At 40.7% G+C, this 19,831-nt stretch overlaps 1 protein-coding gene across 2 annotated transcripts in view; it reads right to left on the bottom strand.

Moving 5' to 3' along the window:
* COL4A2 (collagen type IV alpha 2 chain) overlaps positions 1 to 19,831 on the bottom strand; it is a 245,114-nt gene that overhangs the window by 68,179 nt on the left and 157,104 nt on the right. For both annotated transcript variants that reach the window (XM_048855079.2, XM_075129799.1), the window contains exons 8-20: positions 19,730 to 19,801; positions 18,626 to 18,661; positions 18,446 to 18,508; positions 17,830 to 17,865; positions 16,821 to 16,862; positions 15,921 to 16,010; positions 12,211 to 12,255; positions 10,356 to 10,418; positions 9,518 to 9,562; positions 6,476 to 6,529; positions 5,473 to 5,539; positions 1,789 to 1,899; positions 1,169 to 1,324 (exon numbers count right to left, since the gene is read on the bottom strand). In XM_048855079.2, coding sequence (XP_048711036.2) covers positions 1,169 to 1,324; positions 1,789 to 1,899; positions 5,473 to 5,539; positions 6,476 to 6,529; positions 9,518 to 9,562; positions 10,356 to 10,418; positions 12,211 to 12,255; positions 15,921 to 16,010; positions 16,821 to 16,862; positions 17,830 to 17,865; positions 18,446 to 18,508; positions 18,626 to 18,661; positions 19,730 to 19,801 — 880 coding nt within the window. The remainder of the gene's footprint in view (positions 1 to 1,168; positions 1,325 to 1,788; positions 1,900 to 5,472; positions 5,540 to 6,475; positions 6,530 to 9,517; positions 9,563 to 10,355; positions 10,419 to 12,210; positions 12,256 to 15,920; positions 16,011 to 16,820; positions 16,863 to 17,829; positions 17,866 to 18,445; positions 18,509 to 18,625; positions 18,662 to 19,729; positions 19,802 to 19,831) is intronic.

The raw sequence follows: 19,831 nt of genomic DNA, 5'->3' as shown, positions 1-19,831 counted from the left end.
TTTTGGTATCTTTCAACAAGACTGATCATTAGATACCACTCATTAAGCAGAGACATAGTGGGATTGGACAGAATTGAGATCAGCTGTTTTAGACCATTCTTCTCAGGTAGCTCACAAAGAGTCAAAACAGGCACCTTTTCCCTGACGTCTTCCCATGGAGAAATCACAAATTCTTCATGGTCAGTGTATACATAAGATCTTGAGAGGAGATGATGAGACACTACTGTCTTCAATATAGAACAGCAACATAGGTGCAGGAACTGGGGGTATTGGTGCACCCCCTGGCTTGAAGTAGTGATAACAATCCAAAGACACAGCTTCCCCTTCAGCACCCCCACTATAAAACTTGTTCCAGCTCCACTGACCAGCAATATATAAACGATATCCAGAACCCTGACTCAGCTCTCCCAGTACCTGAGTGAATAGTGCCTGGATGAACAGCTGCTAGCTAAAATGTAACCCAGGCAAGGAAGAAGTGACATTGATAGAAAAAAGGAAGTATCAGGAAGGTAGATGGAGCTAGCAGTTTGCTACTCATCAAAGGAATCAGTTCTGTGATTGTGGCTGAAAGTCCCACGGCCCTCTATTGGATTCCTCACTGCTCAAAGACAGACAACTAAATAATGATCAGTGTCAGCATTTTAAAAAATCTTTGGCTGGCCAGAAGGCTGCACCCCTTCCTGTCCAATGCGTATCAAGACCAATGGCTCATGTTTGCCACCTTCATACTCAACTATGGACCCAACTATTTAAAATAGTTCAGGAACAAAAGGAACCCTAGCAATGAGGGATGCCTGTTGCTCAAAACTTGAACTATGCAAAATTTCTCTGCTGAAAAATCCAAACCATGAGAAAAAACACAAAACAAACCAACCAGACGTGTGTTCCAGGTTTTGTTATTAATGTTTGAAAATCAGGTGAACACAGCTTTCTCCCTGTGTTTTTTTGTCCTTTTGGCACCCTCCCTCCTGCCCACGTGCATACGATCACTCCTCTACATTCTCCTCCCATCATTGAATGCCCATTCCTCTCCCAATCTGACCTATTAACTTGACATGCCAGAAGCCTTGTTAGAAAATGATCAAACAATGACATTTCTGATACCCTAAAATTAAACCTGCTCATTCTCCAAACACCTTACGGCTTGGCAGCATCTCTAGCCACTTACCTGGAGTTCCTGGAGGGCCAGGTGGGCCAGGGAATCCTGGAAGTCCAAGTTTACCATCACTACCAGGTGGACCTGGCTTTGTTGCTAGAAAACCTGGTTCTCCACTAAAACCTTTGGGACCCATTTCCCCACGTAAACCTCTTCTTTCAGAGCCATCTGAAATGGGAACACATCACCCAAGAAATTGAGAATGATCTCTTAAAGATGCTCTCAGATTAAGAGGATAGGCATGCTAGGTTATAGAGGGGAAGCAGGCATAACTACTTCCACCATGTGAGGAAACAATGCAGCTATTCTGTATATAGTGATAATATCACTTTTTATCTGAGCAATTCAAAGCACGTTACCAAGGTGGATAGGTATCATTACCCCTGTTTGCAAGTGACTTTGCCCAGAGTCGCACCAGAAGTTAGTGGGAGAAACCGGAATGGAATCCAGGTCTCCTGATTACCAGTTCAGTTCCTTATCCACTACACCACACTGCCTCTTTCAGCACTCTGTGCTCCGTATGTGTCTTCATATGTACTCCTGCCCGCCTCCCCAGAATAATTCTGACTAAAATTGGAGCACAGCGGATTGTTGTGAGTCAATATTTAGATCATGAAATGTCAGAATATTACCAGGAAAGCCATCTGACGAGCCAGGAAGACCAGGAAGGCCAGGATCTCCTTGGTCCCCCAGGTCTCCTGCAGGTCCAGGAACACCTGGCAATCCTGGATCACCTCTTACACCTGAAATACATCCCCATCCCCAGGAATACAGGTTAGTCTGCTGATCTTTGCGACACACACAAGCAGCACTGCACGTTCTCGATTGCTCAGCCAACCGTAATTCTTGAAAGATAAATTAGACTATTCAGCTACTTCATTTGGTGACACATTCCAGAAAGTGTTCTATTAGAAGCCGCAGTATTCACAGCAGCACAAGATCCACACACAAATACCTGTAACTTGTCAGACAGAAATGTTTAAGAAGAAGTTAGGTTTGCAGAAGAAAATATTTAAAATTAGCATTATTAAAAGTTACATCATAATATCTGGATTGCCCTATTAAAGTTAACATTAGCAGAAAGTTATCATTTTAAAGAAAACACAAAGGTGAAGAAAAATAAATCTGCATTTACAGTTTCAACAGCTGCATACCTCTACTGTGTATCCCCAGCCACACTTAGCTCTCGGCTGGACACACCTGCCAGCTGCCACCTGAAACATAGGCCTGCCAGTATGAATACATAAATCCCCAGATTGTGCTTCTCTGAGGATATAGTGGTTAGGGTTCAATCGGGAGTGGTGTGGAGTTTCCTTGCACTAAAGGGGGCAGATTTACTTTCAGAGCTCCCAAGCGTGAAGTGGGAGTGCACCTGTGAATATACCCATTCACAGGAGGTGCACTAGGTCACATGGAAGGTTCCCTCCTCTTTTGGTGGGTGCCTTACACTCTAGTGCAGTGCTACTCAAATTGGTGGTCCGCGGACCGGTGCCGGTCTGTGTGCCATCGGCTGCCAGTCTGCACACACATTGGAAAAAAAAATTGCTGGTCCCCGACATCAGGACAACCAATAACCAAGCCAAATTTTGGGTTTCAGTTGTTGTAAAACAAAACAGCCTTCCTCATCCTTCCGGTCCGAGCCAGGAACTGACTTACTCAGGCCCTGCAGCTCCTTTTATCTGAGCCTGCTGAGCTCTGATCGACTGCTTCCAGGGAGCCTTTCTAGGCAGGTCTGGACGACCCACCTTTACTGTTTCTTTTCTGGGGCAGGATGTGGTAGGACCACAAGGCTTCCAGCAGGGGGCCTCAAAAGGGCCAGTACAGCCCACCACAGTGCAAAAACCAGTTGTGTGCCTGAATTTATAAATGGTTTACTCAGTGAGCTGCTATTCCAGGACAGAATAACTCCTTGTAATTTGGGAGTCTGGGGTAGTCCACTTACAACTTTTAGTGAGGTTATATAGTGTTTCATGTTAGCCATGTAAACGATAATGTATATGTATTTGGGAAGGTTTTTTTAAAGCAGTGTGGAGAAATGTTTATATGTGCAAAGCCTCCCCCTTGCAGAACCTCACATTTGTGTTCGCACCAGTTTTGCTGCCAGAACAATAAAGCAAGCAAGTAGAGAGCTGTGTTTCTATCAGCTCCCTATGTCTGTATCTATCTCCTTCTCTGCTGGGTCCAAATATAACAGTGAGAGACAGAGGTGATGCATAACCGTTAACAGTGGGGGGCACAATTTAAAGGTTCTGGGGGGCATGTGACCGCCCCACGGGTCACCTCTGAATTTAGAATAGAGGTTTTCAAACTGTGTGGCACACCCCTCTAGCGGGGCACAGCGGAAGGTTCGGGAGGGTGGGGAGTGGCTACAACAGGTGGCTTAGGAAGGGAGCCCTACCTCCATCCCCTGACTCCCCTAAGTGGACCACCCAGACTGTGAGGTGAGCCAAGGGGTGGAGATGGCGCTCCTTGCCCAAGTCCCACTGTGTGGTGCCAGCCTGGCCCCGCTGCTGAGGTAAGTCGGGGATGGAGGTGGCACTCCTTCCCTGAGCCCTGCTGCTGAGATGAGGCATGGGGTGGAGGTGGTGGTCCTTCCTCAAGCTCCACCGGGCGGCGCTCGCCTTAGCCACCTGGCATTGTTGCTTACCCCCCCTGGGAAATGTTTCTTCATGCCCTGCCTCCCCGCCCCCAGTTTGAAAATGTCTGTGTAGAAGCTGTTGCTAAACGGAAGGCAGAAATCAGGTAGAGCACATGACCCTGCATTTACACACACACACACACACACACACACACACACACACGTCGCCTCTGGTGAGAAACATGTTCCTTTCAGACATTCCTATCTGCCTGGTTATATACAAATTAAGTATTGTATATATCACAGTGGATACCCATCTACAAACTAAGCCACCAACTAATCAAGATTAAGAATTTAACAAGAGGTCAAAAATCTACAGGAAGGAATACACAGCAGGAGGATGTCCAGTTTATGAATAAAGATCAAAGGACTGTTTTATTATATCAGGGTTTTTTACGGCGCACCTTTGTATCTTTTTACCTACAAGTAAGGTGACAGAGGGCTTGTTTCATGAACCGATTATCACAGCTGTGCTTGGCTGTAATATGCTGGAAGGATTTTGGGTGAGCTTTTGCTCTTATGACATAATAATGTCCTATTTGTTAAGTTTAGGCTCTACTATGCATGTTATGGCTTTACTTTAGATGTAATCTTTTGTTTCCAATACTTCTGCTTGCTATCATATGAATCTCTATTCTTTGTTAAATAAACATATATTTGCTTTCTCTAAGTGCTGTGAGTTACGCAGAGCTATGTTGTACAATGTAACTGGTAAACAGTGGGGTACTGTTCCTTAGGGAGCAGAAGATCTGCAGTTCTGTGAGTGGATCGGGGCTGGGTACTCCAGTGAGTTGCATGGAGGACTTGGAGGTTGGAACGTGCCTATCGTTAACTTGCAGAGGGACAGCGGAGCCCACACGAGCTGTGAGGAAAGTGCTTGTGCTACGTGTGGCTGGTGGTGACCCCTGGCTGGTACAGGCAAGGCTTCCTCATGTTAAGGGCAGGTAGTAGCGAGGTACCCCACAACCCTGGGATCCCTTGGGACGCATCACAGTAGATAAGCCCTTGATTAAGCTCATTTAGGAGCCCAGACTGCAGGAATCTTTCTGAACATTTAGTTTAAAGCTCTGGCTATGGAAAAAATAATCTGTTTCTTTTGGCTGGTCTTCAAGTACACCCATCAGTTGCATTTTAACAGTCTGGAATATTGATTTCACATCAGTCTGTGGCTCACCTCACCTGTCATGTTACCAGTGATTTTTTTTTTTGTTAAATTGTCCATTACTGCATGTAAATGTCACAAAATACTTACTGTAATGTTGGCATTTTCTTAGCTCTCAAGGCTTTGTCTTCACTAGGGGAAAAAAAGGAGTGCTAACATGAGTTAGCAGGTTGAGTTAAAGACTAGTCTAGCATCTTTAACCCAGCCTGCTTACTCATGCGAAAACTACCAGCTGTCCTGTCTTCACTTTGAGATAGCTAACTCGAGCTAAAAACACACCTTTTTTTCCTGAGTGAAGACAAGGCCTAAGAGGGATACGGAATAAGATAACTTCCCTGAAAATAAGATAACTTTACACTATTTGTACGCTATTGTTTGAAATGAGTAACACATATATAGATCAGTTTTACTAAAGGAGCAGAGTTCTTTGCATTTTGCGCTTTTGCTGTGTGGGGAAGATGGAGAAACAAGGATAAACTATCAGCATCACAAGTATTCTGAGCCATGAAGACATACCTTTTCTTCGAATGGGATACTGAGTATAAACAGGTGGTCCTTGAAAACCTCTCTCACCCTGCTCTCCCTGTATAAATAGATAACGAAGCATCAGATTGTGTGATGTGTGAGTGTGAACTCAGAGTGTGCCTACGCCATTTTGTGGTGAGGCACAATTTGAGCATGTGGGTCCGTTGCACAAAGGGCCAGATTTTCAAAAAATATTTAGGTTTCAGAGTAGCAGCCGTGTTAGTCTGTAACTGCAAAAAGAAAAGGAGGACTTGTGGCACCTTAGAGACTAACCAATTTATTTAAGCATAAGCTTTCATGAGCTGTTGCATCCGATGAAGTGAGCTGTAGCTCACGAAAGCTTATGCTCAAATAAATGTGTTAGTCTCTAAGGTGCCACAAGTCCTCCTTTTCTTTTTGTGGATACAGACTAACACGGCTGTTTTTTAAAAAAATATTTAGGCACCATAGCAGCAGATAGGCACCTAATAGAATTTTCAAAGTCCCAATGATTTTGATTTCAATGGGAATTAGGCACTTAACCTGCATACGTACTATAGAAAATCCCACTGGATGCCTATCTTCATTTCTAGGCACTAAATACCTTTAACATCTGGCCCCAAGTTGCCAACAAAATCCTTGCATTTCTCTTCATTCACACCACCTCTCCACTGGTTCTCCCACTTGTTATCCTCATTCTACTTTTTTCTCTTTCATCCATATTCTCCCACTCATCCACTCTCTTCATCAGTTGGGGACAAAGAAAATATTCACACCCCCCCTCCCCATAGTAATACAGTGTCAGTTAAGCACATATTGTGAATTTTTACACCTTCTTCTGAAGTATCTGGTTACTGACAGAGGCCAAGCAGCATAGACAACTGCCTAGTCAATTATGGCAACAAACACTTATATTTTTATTCTAATGAACAGATACAACATAAGCAAAATTATGTCTGGTTTACTAATTCTGACAAATTAAATTCACTTTTAGTGCAGGAAAGTAAAGAAGTACCTTCATTCCTTTAGGACCACTGCTGCCTGGCATGCCATCAAATCCTTGAAAACCCTGAAATATATATCAAAATGCTTGCCTTTTTCTAAATCAGACAAAGAGTGAAAATATTTTGTTACAGGATTTTTCAGCAGGCCAGCTTGTTGCCATTATTTTAATCTGTCACAGCAGTCATTTTAAAAGCATGAGAATGGTGGTTTCCTCTAACACAGTTAAGGTGTGTGAACCATGCAGCAAAGCTGAGAAGTTTGTCACCCTCAGGATTTACTCTTGGGAATAATAATTTAGTTCTACCTTTCAGGTTTTTTCTGTTACATATTTTGTATATTGGGTCAAATCCAAGCCTTGGTACAGCCCTGCCACATAGCCTGGTTGGAGGACTATAGAATGGGCAGGAAATGAAGCTGTTGAGCTCTCAAAAGATCTTGCGATGGGAACCTGCATTCTGGATTGAGAAAAAAAAGGGGCAAGGAGAAGGCAAATGGCCCATCCTCTCTAGTCCTTGGAGATAGTGTCATGAAGACAATGCACATGCACAGTGCCTCTTTTACTCTGCAGCACAGTGGGGTTTCCTCCACATGTCGGTCAGCCAGAGAAACTTGTCTAGAATATACCAATGAGCTACACCCTAGAGGTGTCATTGTTATAATAAAGTCATAGTTATACTTAGGTTGTGAGCTCTTGAGGGCAGGAATTGTTTCTTTATTATGTGTTTGTACAGTATCAAGCATCCTGGGGCTGGGGCCTCTAGGTATCACTGCAATACAAAATGCACAACTGTTGCAGATTACATAACTAAACTATCAATATCCGTAAGAATGTTTTATCACAAACATATCTCTACAGAGCATTTTAATTAATTGAATGATTTATTCTTTTAACTGAGACAATGACACCTCCAGGGCTTGCCTATACCAGCTTTCTGGTACATGTCTGAAGTGACTTAAATCTGAAGCCTGTGTCAGCAGGGTGCAATATATCGTATCCCATTAGTGTATATTTCAGCTGATGGAGCTGTGCATATGAAAATACCAGGCTTAAGTCTCCTCTCGTATGCATTGGTTTTACACCAGTGTAATTCCATTGACTTCAATGGAATTATTCCTGATTTATTCAGGTGTAAGGGAGAGAAAAATCAGCACTATTCTATTTTATTTAAAAAAATTTCTAGAACTGAATTCTAGATACAATGTCCACGTGTACTCCAGAAAACAGAAATTCTAAAAAGTTAAAGCATTAAAATAAAATAGTGGCCAGAGCCTCAGCTGTTGTAAGTCACTGTGGATCCACTGATGTTAGAGAAGCTGTGCAATTTACACTAGCTGTGGATCTGAGCCAACATTTTTATACACAGCCTCTAAAACTGAAGAGTGTAGTGAACTCCTGAATAGAGCAGATATTTCAATAATTGGCTTCAGAAAACATTTACACAGTTTTAAAGCATTGCAACACACCACAACACTCCCCAAGATATCACAAACTGACCCCCAGGGATCAAAGATGTTATCCACAATGGAAATATATGTCAAACATTGTCAGAAAACTAACAACTGTTATGCAATAGATGTAAAATCTCTTTCACACTAGGTGGAGCTGTATATCTAAAAAGGAAGCCAGGAGTTTCCTAACTATCTACTGCTTACTTTAAGTACACTGAGAGGATTAAGCTATAGTTCTTCCTTCTCTCAAGGGAGTCAAACAATTAATTTTAAAAAAATGTTTTTGCTGCTGAATAACAGATTGGGAAACCTACTCCTTCAGATGTCATGATTTACCAGTTATATCTCATTGAAATAAATGTACCCTTTACTAAAATTTTGTCGAGACTCAAACTCAAAAAGGGACAAAAGGGGTCAATAAATGATTCTGACATGGGTGCAGATATCAAGCCTACTTAAGTAAAAGGAAAGAGCCCTTAATGTACATATTATTGACAGTTTTCTCTCTTCTAGACTAGCCATTTTGACAGTAGTTTAAGAGCTGTGGATTTCACACAAGGATTAGTATTCCTTGCTGCCAAATTCCTTAGCATAATCAAGAAGCACAGAGAAACCATTTATTCCTGTATCCATAGACTTATTTGAATATCTTATGGGCATGGTTTCTAACACTGATAGAAGCAGCCATTTTCTGCACACAAATAAAAAGCACGAGAGCTTCCAGATATGACAACATTTTCTTTTAGATATTATTGAGTGTTTCTATGGACAGAGAATCAGCTAGGATTTTTCTTAGTTTTTCCTCTCTCTCCTTTTGGTTTGTGCTCAGAAATTCAAGATGGCACATGGATCACAGACCTCTAAAACATTTGATGAAAATTATCTAAAGGACAACACATTTCAGTATGGTATAAAAGACGTTACAGAACTCACGTCAGCAATGATGGGAACTGTGAATACACTTCCATAGCTCTCTGAAAACATATTCCTAAATGGCAATACAGGCTTTAATTACCAGACCAATTTTCCCCCCTCACTTTTAAAATAACTGGGATTCCCCAAAGAACAAGGACGTCACCTGGTCCATAAAATCAAGTTGATTGCCGTTGGAGAGTCCAGACAATATTCTGATCTTATTTACAAGGTATAACTGAGATCAGAATTTGATACCTATAGTATGTGTAGAATACACTTTGATTTTCAATTAGTGAGTCTAAATATAAAAGTCAAGCATGGAATATTCCAAAGGGTTACTTATACTGTGCAAAACTGGCTCTTTGTGATGTAATTTAGTAAAATGTTAAATGAATATGCATTTCTTATGTACTGTTATGCCCACTTAAAACTTAAAGTTCTAATGTCTGTTGTGTAGGGCATGTTATTTGTCTGGCACATGTTACATGTTATATAGTGCTGTGTACACTTATAGCATTGTGTAAATAATAAATTAGAATGTATCAGTTAGAATAAACTCTGTATTGATATTATGCTCTGTCATTTTCCAGGATAAAACATGTATTTTTCTATAATCTGAAGATGTCAGTTCCATATGTTAAAAGCAGTGTGCTAGAGACAAAATCTGATTTTTGTGCTAAATACTCACTTTTTCCCCAGCAGCTCCTGGGATGCCATTGATACCAGGTAATCCCTATGAAAGTACAACATCATTTGCAGAATAAAGTGAAACCCTTTTAAAAACTTTTTAAAAAACTGACCATAACAAGAAGAATTTATAGACTCATTTTCTAATAAGTAGATGCACAGTACAAACAGAACAGGCTAATCTCTTTCTTTCTTTCTTTCTTTCTTTCTTTCTTTCTTTCTTTCTTTCTTTCTTTCTTTCCAAGATGTTGTAAAACCACCATAAGAATGTTATGATTTCTGAGTGTTTTTAGAAATATTTATATTGCCTATGCTTTCCACCATATTTGTTCATTTCAGAAACAGTACAATGAGGACAAATGATATGGAGCAGCACCAACTGTGTGCTACAAGATCTTTGCACCCAAACAGGTTTATGTTTTCTATTGGGGTGTAGATGAATAAAAACAATAAGAGTGACAGTCAGTATTCCCTTACCCATTAATTTGGCTTTGTGAGGATAAGAAGGGGATGGAGAAATGGAATCCACCCCTGAAACCAGCAAACAGGTCATAGAGTTTCAGCACAGACTTTTATAGTTGCTATAGGCTGCAGTATTGGCTATAGACCCCAATATGGAGGGGGTCCAAGTCACTTCATATGCATGAGTGTGGAGCCAGTGGCTTCTCCCTTTGCCTGTCTCAGTGGCCTCTCCCTCTCCAGTCCCACTAGGCACAGATAGGTTGCACAACCACTCCCACACATAGCTTCTTCACCTCTGACTTGATCTGACGGCCATATAACAGGTGTTAGATGGCTCTCTGCCCTGGGGTGAATTTCATCTTTAATGAACCACTTACCCTTAGTCCTGGAAAACCTATTATTCCTTCTTCTCCATCTTCTGCTGAATATGCGGGTAAACCCTAGGAAACATTGCAGATGCACTTACATAGACCGTTATGTTTACAGACTGTATATATGAATGTATCTATGAAGAGAAGAGCACTACACTGCATGCAAAGGCTGATAATAAGCACAAGTGAAAACACCATGGCCTGTGTAAACATCAGACCTGAACCTGTAGTTCATACAAGAGCTAAAATCTCCTTAGTTTTGTCTGTTTGCATAATCAGAGTGCTAGGATCAGGCCCTTAGAGAGATGAATCCACCGCCCCATAGCCTTAAAAAAACCAACTACTTTTGTAGTTGCTACTCTGAAGAAAACCCAAAGCAACTGTTTTTAACTGTATAACCAGTTAGTTATCTCAGATCTCATCCAAATCCTAGTTTCAAATAGATATTGAGAAAACACAGATACTCCACCATCCAAGTTTAATAAAAATGAGATAGGCATAGGCCTTCTTCACTTCGCTACAGGCATAAATCCAAAGTAATTCTACTGAAGTCAATGAAATTATACCTGTGTAAAACAAGTGTGAAAGCAGATTAGGATTTATAGAGCGTGTAATCGACTGTATACTAAAGGCAACACAGCTCAAATTGCAACCTTCCCCAGGGGTGTCACATACCAGTTGAACAGGAGGGTCGAGAGAATAGAACCTTACAGAACCCCCTTATGGGAGATCCTCTGGGCTAGTGATTAATTGCTCAAAACTACTCTTTACAACTGCTCAGAAAGTAGGAATGGAGCTAACCAAGAGCAAAACCATCCAGCTAGTCCAGGTTCTGCAGATGAGTTAACAAAACCTCACAGTCTATGGTGTCAAAGACTGCTGACAGCTCTAAATTAAAGGACAAACCACCTGACTATTGTCCACTTGACTACTGAATTCATCAACCAATGAAACCAAAGCTGTACCTATGCTATACCCAGGCAGGAGGGCAGACTGGAAGGGATCAAGAAAATTGCCGTATGTAACCATTTAATGGGATTTTAAGGAACGCTATGTACACCAGACATAGTAACATTTAACCTGCAAATTAAAAAATTGGTTGTGAGAAAGGATCTCATTTTAGTTAGAACTTATTGCAATGGGCACTCCATCCTAAATATCATAGAATCGTAGGCCTGGAAGGGACCTCAATAGGTCATTTAGTCCAGTCCCCTGCACTCAAGGCAGGACTAAGTAATAACTAGACCATCCCTGAAAGGTGTTTGTCTAACCTGCTGTTAAAAATCTCCAGCAATGGATATTCTATAACCCCCCTAGGAAATTTATTCCAGTGCTTAACCACCGTCACAGTTAGGAAGTTTTTCCTAATGTCCAACCTCAACCTCCCTTGCTGGACTTTAAGCCCATTCCTTCTTGTCCTATTCTCAGAGGTTAAGGAGAACAATTTTACCCTCCTCCTTGTAACAACCTTTTATGTACTTGAAAACTGTTATCATGTCCCTGCTCAGTCTTTTCTTCTCAGACTAAACAAACCCAAGTTTTTCAATCTTTCCTCATAGGTCATGTTTTCTAGACCTTTAATCATTTTTGTTGCTCTTCTTTGAACTTTCTCCAATTTGCCCATATCTTTCCTGAAATGTGCTGCCCAGAACTGGACACAATACACCAGCTGAGGCCTAATCAGGGCCATATCGTGGCACGATATGGCCTGCCATGACTCATCAAAGGGGTATGAAGAGAAAAGTTGATACATCCTGTTAAGTTGTTTTATTTCTATCCCATGCCATTTCAAAGGTAGAATGTACCAATATTAACCGCAGTGCTCGACTTATTTGTCTTTGGTTTTCTTCAATTGACTTACTTGAGTTCCAGGTTCTCCTGTTTCTCCTTTTATTCCCTTTTCACCCTAACAATGAAAAAAAAGAGGAAAGATTACAACCGTTCAAGTATGTTGTGCTTTCCCAAATGCATCAAGTTTTGTAACATGAAACAGCAGGTATTTACCAAGAGAAAAAACCATTACTATTGAGTTCTGGTCAATAATATACTTGTCTTATAAAATGCATGAGTCATAAGTAGTTTTAGTGTTTTTTATTTGATAATTTGTTGGGAAATGCTTTTTGATGTATTTTTTTTCTAAAAGAGATACGTTTCTCCATACTGCTCAGATTGAAAAAATGTGCAAGTATCCCCACCTCACAGTACAAGGCTTAAATAAGACTTGTTTATGAGGAGATCAGATTCTGTGGTTATGAGCGCCACAGAAATGCCTGCAAATAAACAGAAATATTCCCAACTCTATCCACTCCAGAGATGAGCTTAGTTTAGACTTTCTCTCTTCCTTTGCCTTATTTGAACTGTGATCAGCCTCCTCCACCTCCTTTTATTTTATTTTTTTCCCTGAGAGATAAAAGTTATTTTGACATCACATTTTCTTTCCCAACACCATTCACTGTGTTTCCTAAGGCAGTCCAGGGAATGTGATGTGTAACACTTGTTATAAACCTGTCTTCAGCACGGATGAGCTACTTCCCAGGAGCAGGCCATTTGCTCATCACTTTGCACGAAGAAATAAATCATCCAGTGGAGCAGTGGCTACGCCACAACCCATTCTACGTTGCTCAGGACTTAACTGCCCCCTGCTGCGTTCCTCCAGGAAAAGGCAGAATGCAGTGCGGAGAGTGGGTGATTCAAAGACCCAGCAAAGATACTTCACATGCTATTCTTCCACTTGAGATTATCAATCTCACAGACTATGAGTAACTGCCATGATGCAGTTACTCCTGCTACGGATGATGGTATTGCAGGATAAGACCCAAGGAGCTTCTTATGCCAACTGGCAGAGGGCACAGAAGATGCATAAGAGTTATAGGGATCCCCTGGGCCTGTTATTTACATTCTAGTTCACCAAAGAGTGTCATGTAAGGTTTCTACTGAAAGCCTGTGTCACACAGGTCAGAAGTCTATTAGCATACTGAGTCAAATGATAATGAAGAGATTGAAGGGATTTCAGAATGAAAATTAACAGGAAGAGATAAACAGTGGGGAATTGTGGAAAAATTCTATTTTATAAGTGAAGAACAAAAAATTGGTCTGATATATGAGGAGTGCAGAAAGATGCCCTGGTTCCTTCATCAGAGGGAGACAAGTTGCCAGAGGGCTTGATCTTATGAAAGGAGGGTCTCAGCCATCATGGTTGAAAAATGCTGCAGGAAGCACTTTAGGGTAAGCGGTATCTTATTAAACAAGAGGGCATTTTGTTAGTGGAGTTTAGGCTTTAGAATGCATGTTATGATTTTATTTTACACGTAACCCTTTCTTTCCAATATTTCTGTTTGCTATCATATGTATAGTCTTCGGTAAATAAACTTGTAGCTGCATTTTCTATAAAGAAATCTAAGTGCAGTGTTGTTTTCAGGGGAGCTATGTTCTAAGGTGAAACTGGTAAGCTGTGGTGTACTGTTCCTTTCGGAACAGCAGGTCTGGCAATTCTGTGAATGTCCAGAAGATCAGGGGCTGGATGCTTGGAGGACTCAGGGATTGCTAGCTGCATGAGGGATGGCAGAGCCTTTGGACTGAGAGGGGAGTGTGTGTGTTGCCTGTGGCTGGGAGCGTCAGGGGGCTGACCCCTGGCAGGTACGGACAATGCTCCCTCATGCTAAGGGCAGTGGTGCGAGGTGTCTCACAAACATGGGTGCCCCCAGGAAGAGTCCTAGGGCTGTTTAAAAGAGGCCACCCAGGTCAGAGTTAGAGGGAGAGCTGCCCTAAGCAGGGGATGGAATCATTTTATCAGTTATGGGACTGCAGAGTGGTTACTAATTTAATGAGTTTGGCAGGGGGTCTAGCCATGGGGTGTTGAAGTTTCAAACAAATATCTATATACTACTTGGTCCTTCAGCCCAGGGTGGAGAAACAGTGCCTGAGCCACCTGACCTCTACTAGTCTCAGATTTGGGATAAAAAAAAAACAAAAACAGATTAGAGGTTGGTGATTGATGCAAAAGGCGCCAAATTCAGGGGAGGGCACATCTTCCCTGCGTGCAAAGAGCCATTTATGTGACTAGGCTGTGTCATAAATATAAAGGGAAGACCCTTTGAAAACCCTCCTGGCCAGGGGAAAGCTCCTCTCACCTGTAAAGGGTTAAGAAGCTAAAGGTAACCTCGCTGGCACCTGACCAAAATGACCAATGAGGAGACAAGATACTTTCAAAAGCTGGGAGGAGGGAGAGAAACAAAGGGTCTGTGTGTCTGTCTTTAGTCTGCCTTTGTCGGGGATAGACCAGGAATGGAGTCTTAGAACTTTTAGTAAGTAATCTAGCTAGGTACGTGTTAGATTATGATTTCTTTAAATGGCTGAGAAAAGAACTGTGCTGAATAGAATAACTATTTCTGTCTGTGTATCTTTTTTGTAACTTAAGGTTTTGCCTAGAGGGATTCTCTATGTTTTTGAATCTAATTACCCTGTAAGGTATCTACCATCCTGATTTTACAGGGGGGATTTCTTTATTTCTATTTACTTCTATTTTTATTAAAAGTCTTCTTGTAAGAAAACTGAATGCTTTTTCATTGTTCTCAGATCCAAGGGTTTGGGTCTGTGGGCACCTATGCAAATTGGTGAGGCTTTTTATCCAACATTTCCCAGGAAAGGGGGGGTGCAAGTGTTGGGAGGATTGTTCATTGTTCTTAAGATCCAAGGGTCTGGGTCTGTAGTCACCTAGGCAAATTGGTGAGGCTTTTTACCAAACCTTGCCCAGGAAGTGGGGTGCAAGGTTTTGGGAAGTATTTTGGGGGGAAAGACGCGTCCAAACAGCTCTTCCGCAGTAACCAGTATTAGTTTGGTGGTGGTAGCGGCCAATCCAAGGACAAAGGGTGGAATATTTTGTACCTTGGGAAAGTTTTGACCTAAGCTGGTAAAGATAAGCTTAGGAGGTTTTTCATGCAGGTCCCCACATCTGTACCCTAGAGTTCAGAGTATGGGAGGAACCTTGACAGGCTGTGTCTTACTACAGGGGGTTTTCTGTGTGCAGAGGGGTAAGCCCTGACAGTCACTCTAAGGACAGGATCATGCCTACATTTTATGGATACATACAGTAACGCAAATTCTCTCCTTCAGTATATTTACCCATATGTTTCTGTGAAAACACGACAATATCACTGACTGTTGGACAAATCATCAATATGAATGCTTTCTATATAGAATTTTGTGATAATAAATGAGAAAATATTAGTGACATTAAGTAGTACAGAGTTAGGATTTGCTTGAAGAAAAGGAACAAGTTTGTCTAGGCACTTCAAGGGAAACATAGTAAGTATGACTGTGAGTGATTTTAGCTCTAATACTCATAAGTCTTTCATCCCAAAAGGAATGGCAATCTTGAGTAGCAAAGGCATTTGACTTTGTGTTTGTATGGTAATCTATTGCACGTTCTCTCTCTCTCTTTTCCCTAAATTCACTATTATGTTGCAATCCCCCCACCCCCCCCAAAATCCCCACTCTTGAATAAGTACTTAGCTTTGTTTATCTGAATTCAATTCAATACCCCGTATGCTTTTACACAACGTTTTTAATTACCTTGTATTGTTCTGCTAGGATTGTGTCTGGGGAAACTATCAGCTCCCTCGTAGATGGAAGACCAGGAGGGCCCTGTGGACCTATTTCACCCTGTAGGAAAACCACAGAAATATGTTTAGCAGCAGCTAAAATAACTCTTTAAATTGTAGACCTGCATTGGGTGCACAATTTGCTACTAAAATTTAGGACTAGATCCTAAACTGGAACCAATCGGACCAACATGGACTTACACCAGCTAAAAGTTTAGCTGTAAAAGTCTAAGGCTATGTCTACACTACAGCCTATGCTGGCAAAACTTATGTTGCTCAGGGGTGTGAACATTCCACCCTGCCTGAGTGACATAAATTACACCGACATAAGTGTTCGTGTGCACACCTTCTCCTACCCACATCGCTTATGCTGCTTGCAGAGGTCGGGTTTTTTTATGCCAATGGGAGGGCTCTCTCCGTTGGGCATAGAACGTCTTCACCAGATGCACTACAATGCACTACAGCTGTGCCACCGCAGTGCTATACGTATAGATGTACCCTAAACAAGGTTATGGCAAGAAAAGAATTAGATTCATACTAAACTAAGAGGTGACAACATTTTCCATTATACTAAATGCTTCTAGAACAAAGTTAAGATTCTTCTTTCACTCTGATCTAACTCCATTGATTTCAATAGAGTTTCTTCTGATTTGTACTGGTAGGAGAGCACAGCAGACCTAGACATGTAAAAGACTATTTGGCTACAACATTTACAATTGTGCTTATCATCACTTCAAAGTGAATGAATTTTTACTATAGTATATCACCACAAAATAATATTAGACAGTAATATAAACAAGCTCTTTTATAAAGTGTAAGCGTCACCAATTTATCTTGTCATACCCATACTAATTCACTGGTTTTCCTTTACCTTTTCACCTTTTTCTCCATAAAAACCAAGGCCCCTGTTGCCCTGCAAAGACATTAAGTCAGCATAATATAATTATACAATACTTCTACAGAACAGCTTTAAATGAAAGGAGCTCCAGAAGTACTTAACCAAAGGAGTGGTTCAGGGTAGAGATTCTTAGGACATCATTGCAGAATTGTGATCACATAACAGTCTAGCTCTAACTCAATAAATCATTTTGGTTTAGCATTTAGAAAGACGGCTACAATTAAAATCTCATGTTGACAGCACTTCTCCAGTGTTTCCTCTGACAGGCATTAAGTCTGTCTTTTCTCTGAGTAAAAATGTGAAAAGACTGCACTTTACATCTGTGGGGGCTTTTTAATAAAACTACATGTTAAATAAAATTACCTAAGTACACTGCATATTGGAACTAGGAACTCATGTATTTTCTCAGATAAAATATAATCTGAGATATATGGACAGATTCTTTGATCTGGGGAGACTGCTGTGCTCACACCAGCAGTGTAATCTGGCTCTAAAGCAGGTTTAACCACCCTAGAGAAGATTTCCCCAGCGAAAGGTTGATTTAAAGGGTATGTCTACAAACCTTTTTGAAGTGAGTGGGAATGAGTCTCCCAGTTCAAGCTAGTTGGTCCACACTAGTGCTTTAAAAATAGCTGCATAGACAATGCTTTGAAGGTGCACTGGGGCTGGAACTCAGGTTTTGAAACCACCCTTCTCCCTGGGCTTCACAACTCACAACATTTTCAGTTTACTAGGTATGTCTGTAATCACTATAGTCTGCAGACCTGAAGAAGAGCTCCGTGTAGCTCGAAAACTTGTCTCTCTCACCAACAGAAGTTGGTCCAATAAAAAATATTACCTCACCCACCTCTTCTCTCTATAATAATTAAAGGCCTGACTGAGCACATCAACTGAGGTCAGTGATATCTGTCCATTGACTTGGCTCAGACCCTATGAACCCAAAATGAAATATATAAGGACAGCTCTTCAGAGAAAGACTTACTGGTGGTCCTGGGGGTCCCGGTGGCCCGGGTGGTCCCTGTACAAATACAATTGCAGAGAGTAAATTACCACTTATTAGTGCCTTTTCTATTAATACTGTTTTGAGAACATCAAACACTTTACATGTGAAACATAAGGATACATTCAGAATGTACTGTATTCATTTAGCATTCAGACAGTCAACAATACTTAATATATTAACTACCTTTATTGTACCGTATGATATTGAAACATGCTAGCTTAGCGCATTTGATCATCCTCCTGGCCCTAATGGGATACGAGGCTGCTAATTACCTGGAGCCAGTGGAGTTACTTCTGTAGCTCAGTAGGAACGTGTGGTTTTCACAAGACAAGATAATTGCAATAATACAGGCGATACATGCTGAAAGTTCTTGATTCTTTTTTGCAATGCTGATCCCTGGAGAATTAGTGTAACGTACTGCCTTTCACTTTCAAAGTGTAATGCCCTCTTTGGTTTTAACAACCCCTAGTTGTCATACTTAAACCTGTTAGCTACTGTACAACTACTATCTCCGAGTGTACAAAAAATTAGGTCCTGTTAGCATGATACTCCTGTCAGGGTGATTTCATAGAGTACATATTTTAAAAATACTTACTGGTCTTCCTGGATTTCCTGTTGGACCAATTAAACCCACAACACCGAGAGCACCTTGAGGTCCCTAGAAATACCAAAAACGACTTTAAAAAAATGAAACAAACCAATAATGGATGTTGTTTTGGTAGCTGCTATTACTAACATGTTGATAAATCATCACATTTGGTGAACAGCAACTTACTGGAAAGCCCAACAATCCCGGCTCACCAGGCTCTCCCTAAAGAAGACAAAAATAGTTAAAGACACAGTAAGTACTGTGTAGGACACTAAACAATGCATCTTCTAGCTCAGGGATTTTTAAAAAGCCATTCCTTCAGTCATATCAATTATTTTAAATAATCAGACCGTAGCATAAAAACATGACACAAAAAGTTTAAATAAAGATAAATTCAATATAAATATTGATATAGAAAATCAGTTCAATTTTATTACATGTTAATTGTATACTTTCTATGTACGGTACAGTTATACATATTATGGCTGGGATTTTCAAAAGGTGGCTAAGGGAGTTGAAATGAAATGGGAATTGAATGCCTAACTTCCTTTGGAAATCCCAGTTTATAAATTTAGATGATGTCTAACCAGGATATGTATGTATCCTGAATTGAAAGAAACTAGTTAAATGCGGATTCTCTCAATACATTGCATTTAGAATTACAGTACCAAATGATTGTTTCTTTGAACATTTCCATCTTTAGAAACCACATTTTTGACTGTAGAACATGTTGAAATATATTTGGAAGTTTGATCCAAAAACCTTCTGGGACAACAGTTCACATACCCTTCCTCATTTTGTACAGTTCCTTACTACACAAATATCTCCACTGAAGTTAGTGGGACGATTTATGGAGCAAGGTAAACCTAAAAGGTGTATGGCTGTCATTATCTAACTGTTGGATATCAGATACTCGAAATGAACTAATACAAATGATTAATTATTAGCACTATTATTAGATTTCAGCATTATTCTAGAAGGAAAAGAATACTCTCTGATTGAAAAATACAAGATACCTATTAACATATTATCAAAAATAATTTCCAGCACACCCATAGTCAACATGTAGTTGGAGGTTCTTTGTTATGAAGAAATTGGAAAGGTCCCACTTTCCTGGAAGTCAGCTAGGGTTCATAATACTCAGGAGAGTGAAAAGTAACAGCCCTGTTGCAAAATGCATGTAGAAAAATCAGAAACTTGGCTTAAAGATGGAAAAAACCCCACCCCTCTACCAAATCCAAGAGACGCTGCACATGAGAGCTCATCAATTCACAAGTGATAGATACATACCCTGAATTTGCTTGCTAGTTCAGGAGTCATTACAAAAGGTTCCCCCTTCTGACCTTTTGGTCCCTGGATTCCCTAAATTGATAAGACAAAAAGAAAAAGGCT

The sequence above is a fragment of the Caretta caretta genome, chromosome 1, assembly GCF_965140235.1.
Source record: "Caretta caretta isolate rCarCar2 chromosome 1, rCarCar1.hap1, whole genome shotgun sequence".
Lineage (NCBI taxonomy): Eukaryota > Metazoa > Chordata > Testudines > Cheloniidae > Caretta > Caretta caretta.
This window is presented reverse-complemented; position numbering and strand designations above follow the sequence as displayed.